Here is an 8,941-nt window from a genome sequence, read left to right as displayed (position 1 = left end):
AGAGAGAGAGAGGGGAGGAGGGAGTGGGTCTTCACTTCAAAGGGGAAGGTTGTTATTGAAAACCTTGGGAGTCACCCCCATCATCATCTGCCTTGGGTGCCGCTGTGATTTTGACTTTGTCCTCGAGCCATTTGTGTGTGTTTGTGGAGGATGGAGGGGAAGGGAGGGGGTGGGGGTGGGGGGGGTTGTTGAGGGTGCTGTGTTTCCATGGCGACATTAATGAGGGGACTCAGGGGGTGGGGTGAGCTGGGTGTGGGGTGGGGGTGGGCGTGGGCGTGGGGTTGGGGTTGGGGCTGGGTGTGGGGTTGAGTTGTGTGTGGGCAGGGTGTGGGGTTGGGGCTGGGTGTGGGGTGGGCAAGGTGTGGGGTTGAGCTGGGTGTGGGGTGGGCTGGGTGTGGGCAGGGTGTGGGGTTGGGGCTGGGTGTGGGGTGTGGCTGGGTGTGGGGTGGGCAGGGTGTGGGGTGGGGTGGGCTGGGGCTGGGTGTGGGGTGGGCTGGGGTGGGGCTGGGTGTGGGGTGGGCAGGGTGTGGGGTGGGCTGGGGTGGGGTGGGCAGGGGGTCGGGTGGGCAGGGGGTCGGGTGGGCAGGGTGTGTGTTGGGCAGGGTGTGGGGTGGGCAGGGGGTCGGGTGGGCTGGGTGTGGGGTGGGCAGGGTGTGGGGTGGGCAGGGTGTGGGGTGGGCTGGGTGTGGGGTGGGCTGGGGTGGGCTGGGGTGGGCTGGGTGTGGGCTGGGCTGGGGTGGGGTGGGCTGGGTGAGGGGTGGGCAGGGTGGGGCTGGGTGTGGGGTGGGCTGGGGTGGGGCTGGGTGTGGGGTGGGGCTGGGTATGGGGTGGGCAGGGTGTGGGGTGGGCTGGGCTGGGTATGGGGTGGGCAGGGTGTGGGGTGGGCAGGGCTGGGTATGGGGTGGGCAGGGTGTGGGGCTGGGTATGGAGAGGGCAGGGGGTGGGTTGAGGTGGATATCCACATGCTGCTTGAAATTCAACAGTACTCTCATGTTTTTCTTGACATGTTAGCAGTGTGGAGGGATAAGTTACTCATGTTGAATTGGGTTCTGGTGATGTTTCTCAAGGGGCATCTACGAGGGGCATCCACAAGCCCTAAGGACAAGTCCCTCAGTCAAGACGACCACTGTATCTGGCACTAATTAGTCTCTGCGTGTTTCCACTACTCTGAGCGTCTGCAGGTTCTGTATCAGGGCCTTGAGTCCCTGTACGTCTACAGAGGGACTGTGACATGATCTCCGCTGACATGAAATAACTTGTCTCAAATTAATGAAGACCGTTTTCACAACACACCACTGTACAGCAGACCAAAATATAGTCAGTGAATACACACCCATTGGACATCACCACCAGGACTTTTCTGCCTTTTAATTCCTGTATTTGAACTGTGATGTATGGATTCCAGGGTTCTACAGTAATACAGTCATGAATCTGATATTTGGTCTAAGCACTGAGTGAACATGTGGTCACATGTGGTCTAAGCACTGAGTGAACAACTAGCTCTCACAGTCAGTCTCATGTCGGAATCAGATGTTCATCCATTTTTCTCAAATGTCAAATTTTGAAGTTGTTGCAAATGTCACATTTCAAAGTGTTTAAGTTCAGGTTTTAACTCTACAATCTTAAAGGTTAGGTATTAACTCCGAATGGTTAAAGTAAGGGTTAAGGTTTGGGATAGGCTTAAAACAAAAATATCAAAATCAACTTTCTACCGCTGGATTCGAACTTACAAGTGAAAAGCCTAAACAGAGCCACATCCCAACACCCACTCTCTCTCTCTCACACATACACACACTCCACAGGTTGCCTCATCAATGCCTTGATCAATATGTGGACATGTGGATATTGACCAGGGTAATGATAGCAGTAATCACAAATACACACACACACACACACACACACACACACACACACACACACACACACACACACACACACACACACACACACACACACACACACACACATAGCCATAGATTTGACCCCAGTGTAGATGTTTAGAGTAAGGGGTCTCATGACAAATAAACAGTCCTCTCTCTTTTCAATGGATATGATAGACCAGTGGATTACAAAGCAATAACTGTTTTGTCAGGTGCCATAAAGTGACAGAATCTGTTATACCACATGGGGGGAAAAATCATTCAAGACGGAATCCGTTATATGCCTATAGGCTACACTGCATGACAACTGCCTTCCCTCAAGCGAAATGTCTACATGTGTAATTTTTGGTTATCTAATATCAATCTACTAAGGCAAATAAAGGTCCCAGGAATTCATTAGAGTAATCAGAATAAGTCTGTCTTAACAGGAGCATCAGTCAACAGTGATCTGACTGGAGCCAGTAAGAACAATGTTGACTTAAGAGCCAATTGTTTCTGTCTGTCTGTCTGTCTGTCTGTCTGTCTGTCTGTCTGTCTGTCTGTCTGTCTGTCTGTCTGTCTGTCTGTCTGTCTGTCTGTCTGTCTGTCTGTCTGTCTGTCTGGCTGGCTGGCTGTCTGTCTGTCTGGCTGGCTGGCTGGCTGGCTGGCTGGCTGGCTGGCTGTCTGGCTGGCTGGCTGGCTGACTGGCTGGCTGACTGGCTGGCTGGCTACCAACACACCCTTAGTCAAGCATTGTGTTTTCACTGGGCAGGTCAGTGTCCACACACACACACACACACACACACAGGCTTTAACCCTTGTGTGATGTTCAGGTCTGTGGGACCCATTTTCAAAGTTTACTAAAACAAACATTATAGAATGAATTATTTTTTCAACCTAAGACTCATTGGCCTTCTGTGAAGAACATGTAAAATAACACACTGTTCACCCACCTACAGATGTATATTACATATGTGGTTTTCGAGTCCACTGGACCCGAGGGTAATGAAACTGTGGAAAAGTGTGTGTGTAGGTGAAAACAAATAAAAATGAAACAAAAAAGGTTTGCTGTTTGCATTCACTCTGTCTTCCTCCTCCCTGGGCCTGCTGTTTCAACATAGCACCAATTACCTCTCTGTCTCCCTGCTGGTCTGCCTGTCTCCCGCTTTTGTCGCACTCTTTACCCTTTGTAGTGTGTGAAACTACACAATGGCTTGCGGGAACCTGCACAATGTTATTACAATACATTATTTCAATACGTTGTAAAAAATGCAGTATTTTCCAAAACTCTACCCCAGCCAGGTGCAAACTGGGAGAGGGACACAACAAATAAATAGCTCTGCATGTGTGGCTCCTTACCACAGTCAATCAGTATGGCATGAATAATCTCTGCTCAGAGTGCCTTATAAATAATTTTTGCAGAGAGAGAAGCTAGTGTGGAAGGAGCATCTTCCTCTTTGGAAGATGAAGAATTTTCAGAATATTAAGATCATGTCTCTGTCAATTCGGAGTCTAAGAGTGAGTTGGAAGAAGAGGATGAGATTGACCCTCAGCCAGCCCCAGGACCATCCCGTCAGCAACCAGCCCCAGGACCATCCCGTCAGCAACCAGCCCCAGAACCATCCCGTCAGCAACCAGCCCCAGGACCATCCCATCAGCAGCCAGCCCCAGGACCATCCCGTCAGCAACCAGCCCCAGGACCATCCCATCAGCAACCTGCACCAGGACCATCCCATCAGCAACCTGCACCAGGACCATCCCATCAGCAACCAGCCCCAGGACCATCCCGTCAGCAACCAGCCCCAGGACCATCCCGTCAGCAACCAGCCCCAGGACCATCCCGTCAGCAACCAGCCCCAAGACCATCCCATCAGCAGCCAGCCCCAGGACCATCCCGTCAGCAACCAGCCCCAGGACCATCCCGTCAGCAACCAGCCCAGGACCATCCCATCAGCAACCAGCCCCAGGACCAGCCCATCAGCAGCCAGCCCCAGGACCAGCCCATCAGCAGCCAGGACCAGCCCGTCAGCAACCAGCCCCAGGACCAGCCCATCAGCAGCCAGCCCCAGGACCATCCCGTCAGCAACCAGCTCATCAGCAGCCTGCAGGAGGAGAAATACGGATGTCAAAAAATTGTGAAATTGAATGGACTTCTGCCAATGTGATAAGGATGCAACCAGGGCCAACGTGGATGTGCAGGACATTATCAGGTATGAAGGTAAGACCCAGATCCAGACAAAGTTGAATTAACAATGGTTTAATAATCCAATAGTGGCAGGCAATAGACAGATCAAGGCAGGCAGGGGTCAGTAAACCAGAGGTGGAGCAACAGTACCGGACGGCAGGCAGGCTCAGGGTCAGGGTAGGCAGAGGTCAATAATCCAGAGGTGGGGCAAAGGTACAGGTCGGCAGGCAGGCTCAGGGTCAGGGGCAGGCAGAGTGATCAGGCAGGCGGGCTCAGAGTCAGGACAGGCAAGGGTCAAAACCACGAGGGTGGGAAAAGCAGGGGCTGAGACACAAAAAGGCTGGTTGACTTGACAAACAAGATGAACTGGCAACAGACAAAGATGGGCAACACCTGGAAGGGGTGGAGACAATCACAAAGACAGGTGAAACAGATCAGGGTGTGACAGACATAAAGTCTTCATTTGAACTGTTCATCCCAGGCACCATCCAGAAATGAGTTCTGGACTGCACTAATTTGGAGGGAAGGCGTGTTTCAGGAGAGAGATGGAAGAAGATGGACCAAACTCATTTACAGGCATATTTTGGGGTACTTATCCTTGCTGGTGTTTTCAGATCTAATGGGGAATCCACAGACTCCCTGTGGGATGGAAAAACTGGCAGATCACTTTACCATGCAACAATGTTTCTGAAAAACGTCCACATTATTTCCAGGATTATCCGCTTCGATAACCAAGACACCAGACCAACTCAGCGGCAGAGAGACAAGCTAGCTGTAATCAGGTCAGTGTGAGACAAATGGGTGAACCGCCTTCCCCTGTTTTCCAACCCTGGGCACAACGTTACTGTTGATGAGCAGCTTATGTCATTTAGGGGCCGCTGCCCCTTCAGGCAGTACATACCGTCTAAACCCACAAAATATGGAATCAAGATCTGGGCTGCCTGTGATGCTGCTTCATCATATGTGTGGAACTTGCAAGTGGAGCCCCTGAGAAGAACCAAGGGATGCAGATTGTCCTGGACGTGACACAGGGACTTCGTTGCCACAACATCACATGCAATAACTTTTTTACTTTGCACAAGCTGGGACATGAGCTCCTCAAGAGGAAGCTGACAATGGTAGGAACAGTACGAAAAAACAAGCCAGAGCTCCTAGCTCAGCTGTTGAGTACACGGAGTAGGCCTATCAATTCCTCTATTTCTCTTTGTGTTCACGGCCGACACATCCACAGTGTCCTACGTGCCAAGGAAAGGCAAATATGTGGTACTCAAGAGTACGCTGCATAGGGATGGGAGAATCTGTGGCCAGGAACATCAAAAAACAGAAATCCTAATGGATTACAAAGCCATTACAATTGTCATCTGGATGGCGTCGAACCCAAATTACAAGCGAGGGAAGAGCCAGAGGAGACAGCTCTTTCTCGAGGAGCTGGGCAAGGCATTGGTAAGACCTCAAATCCAGAGAAGCCAATATATCCCAAGAATCCGATCTTCTGCAGCCATCGTGAGGAAGATTCAGGAGGAGGATATTGGTTCTCCATCCGTCCGACTCAAAGAACCAACAACTCCAATACGTAAGTGTGAGTGATGTTGTTGCGTGTGTGTGTCGGACTCTCCTACCTTGGCCTATTGTAACTACACTGCTCAAAAAAATAAAGGGGACACTAAAATAACACATCCTAGATCTGAATGAATGAAATAATCTTATTAAATACTTTTTTCTTTACATAGTTGAATGTGCTGACAACAAAATCACACACAACTAATCAATGGAAATTCAATTTATCAATCCATGGAGGTCTGGATTTGGAGTCACACTCAAAATTAAAGTGGAAAACCACACTACAGGCTGATCCAACTTTGATGTAATGTCCTTAAAACAAGTCAAAATGAGGCTCAGTAGTGTGTGTGGCCTCCACGTGCCTGTATGACCTCCCTACAACGCCTGGGCATGCTCCTGATGAGGTGGCGGATGGTCTCCTGAGGGATCTCCTCCCAGACCTGGACTAAAGCATCCGCCAACTCCTGGACAGTCTGTGGTGCAATGTAGTGTTGGTGGATGGAGCGAGACATGATGTCCCAGATGTGCTCAATTACATTCAGGTCTGGGGAACGGGCGGGCCAGTCCATCGCATCAATGCCTTCCTCTTGCAAGAACTGCTGACACACTCCAGCCACATGAGGTCTAGCATTGTCTTGCATTAGGTGGAACCCAGGGCCAACTGCACCAGCATATGGTCTCACAAGGGGTCTGAGGATCTCATCTCGGTACCTAATGGCAGTCAGGCTACCTCTGGCGAGCACATGGAGGACTGTGCGGCCCCCCAAAGAAATGCCACCCCACACCATGACTGACCCACCGCCAAACCGGTCATGCTGGAGGATGTTGCAGGCAGCAGAACGTTCTCCATGGCGTCTCCAGACTCTGTCACGTCTGTCACATGTGCTCAGTGTGAACCTGCTTTCATCTGTGAAGAGCACAGGTCACCAGTGGTGAATTTGCCAATCTTGGTGTTCTCTGGCAAATGCCAAACGTCCTGCACGGTGTTGGGCTGTAAGCACAACCCCCACCTGTGGACGTCGGGCCCTCATACCACCCTCATGGAGTCTGTTTCTGATCGTTTGAGCAGACACATGCACATTTGTGGCCTGCTGGAGGTCATTTTGCAGGGCTCTGGCAGTGCTCCTCCTGCTTCCCCTTGCACAAAGGCGGAGGTAGCGGTCCTGCTGCTGGGTTGTTGCCCTCCTACGACCTCCTCCACGTCTCCTGATGTACTGGCCTATCTCCTGGTAGCGCCTCCATGCTCTGGACACTCAGCTCACATTGATGTGCCATCCTGGATGAGCTGCACTATCTGAGCCACTTGTGTGGGTTGTAGACTCCGTCTCATGCTACCACTAGAGTGAAAGCACCGCCAGCATTCAAAAGTGACCAAAACATCAGCCAGGAAGCATAGAAACTGAGAAGTGGTCTGTGGTCACCACCTGCAGAACCACTCCTTTATTGGGGGTGTCTTGCTAATTGCCTATAATTTCCACCTGTTGTCTATTCCATTTGCACAACAGCATGTGAAATGTATTGTCAATCAGTGATGCTTCCTAAGTGGACAGTTTGATTTCACAGAAGTGTGATTGACTTGGAGTTACATTGTGTGTTTAAGTGTTCCCTTTATTTTTTTGAGCAGTGTATATAGTGCCTTGCAAAAGTATTCATCCTCCTAGGCATTTTTCCTATTTTGTTACTGTCACGCCCTGACCTGAGAGGGACGGTTTATTTCTCTATTTTGATAGGTCAGAGTGTGGGGTGGGCATTCTATGTTTTGTATTTCTTTGTTTTTGGGCCAGTATGGTTCCTAATCAGAGGCAGCTGTCTATCGTTGTCTCTGATTAGGAACCATACTTAGGCAGCCTTTTCCCACCTGTGTTTGTGGGAAGTTGTTTTCTGTTTAGTTTTCTGTGCCTCACAGAACTGTTGGCTTGTTTTCGTTTTGTTATTTTGTTCAAGTGTTTCATAGTGGAATAAAATCATGAGCACTCAACACGCTTGGTCCCCTCATTACGACAGCCGTTACAGTTACATTACAACCTGTAATTTAAATTTATTTTTATTTGGATGTCATGTAACGGACATACACAAAATAGTCCAAATTGGTGAAGTGCAATGAAAAAAATTACTTGTTTCAAAAAATGTAATAAAAAGTCAAACGGAAAGTGGTGCATGCATATGTATTCATCCCCTTTGCTGTGAAGCCCCTAAATAAGATCTGGTGCAACCAATTATCTTCAGAAGTCACATAATTAGTTAAATAAAGTCCAACTGTGTGCAATCTAAGTGTCACTTGATCTGTCACATGATCTCAGTATATATACACCTGTTCTGAAAGGCCCCAGAGTCTGCAACACCACTAAGGAAGGGGCACCACCAAGCAAGTGGTTCAATGAAAACCAAGGAGCTCTCCAAACTGGTCAGGGACAAAGTTGTGGAGAAGTGCAGATCAGGGTTGGGTTATAAAAAAATATCAGAAACTTTGAACATCCCATGGAGCACCATTAAATCCATTATTAAAAAATTGCAAAAATATGTCACCACAGCAAACCTGCCAATAGAGGGCCGCCCACCAAAACTCACAGACCAGGCAAGGAGGGCATTAATCAGAGAGACAACAAAGAGACCAACGATAACCCTAAAGGAGCTGCAAAGCTCCACAGTATCTGTCCATAGGACCACTTTAAGCAGTACACTTCACAGAGCTGGGCTTTACGGAAGAGTGGCCAGAAAAAAAAGTAATTGCTTAAAGAAAAAAATAAGTAACCATGTCCGGTGTTCACAAAAAGGCATGTGGGAGACTCCCCAAACATATGGAAGAAGGTACTCTGGTCAGATGAGACTAAAATGTTGCTTTTTGGCCATCAAGGAAAACGCTATGTGTGCCACAAACCCAACATCTCTCATCACCCTGAGAACACCATCCCCACAGTGAAGTATGGTGGTGGCAGCATCATGCTGTGGGGGTGTTTTTCATCGGCAGGGACTGGGAAAATGGTCAGAATTGAAGGAATGATGGATGGCGCTAAATACAGGGACATTTTTAGGGAAACCTGTTTCAGTCTTCCATAGATTTGAGACTGGGATGGAGGTTCACCTTCCTACAGGACAATGACCCTAAACATACTGCTAAAGCAACACTCGAGTGGTTTAAGGGAAAACAGTAAAATGTCTTGGAATGGCCTAGTCAAAGCCCAGACCTCAATCCAATTGAGAATGTGTGGTATGACATAAAGATTGCTGTACACCAGCAGAACCCATCCAACTTGAAAGAGCTGGAGCAGTTTTGCCTTGAAGAATGGGCAAAATTTCCAGTGGCTAAATGATGTGCCAAGCTTATAGAGACATACCC

The 8,941-nt window shown here is 49.1% G+C and overlaps 1 protein-coding gene across 1 annotated transcript; it reads right to left on the bottom strand.

The window, feature by feature from the left end:
* Positions 1 to 229: 229 nt before the first annotated feature.
* LOC115195258 (extensin-like) lies at positions 230 to 3,644 on the bottom strand. The gene is made up of 3 exons (XM_029755033.1): positions 3,576 to 3,644; positions 697 to 918; positions 230 to 631 (listed from the first exon to the last, which is right to left on the bottom strand). Exons 1-3 carry the CDS (start codon positions 3,642 to 3,644, stop codon positions 230 to 232), a joined length of 693 nt encoding a protein of 230 aa, XP_029610893.1.
* Between the last annotated feature and the right edge of the window lie 5,297 nt (positions 3,645 to 8,941).

The sequence above is a fragment of the Salmo trutta genome, chromosome 6 (assembly GCF_901001165.1).
Source record: "Salmo trutta chromosome 6, fSalTru1.1, whole genome shotgun sequence".
Classification (NCBI taxonomy): Eukaryota; Metazoa; Chordata; class Actinopteri; order Salmoniformes; family Salmonidae; genus Salmo; species Salmo trutta.
The sequence above is the reverse complement of the archived record's forward strand: the minus strand, read 5'-3'. Positions and strand labels throughout refer to the sequence as shown.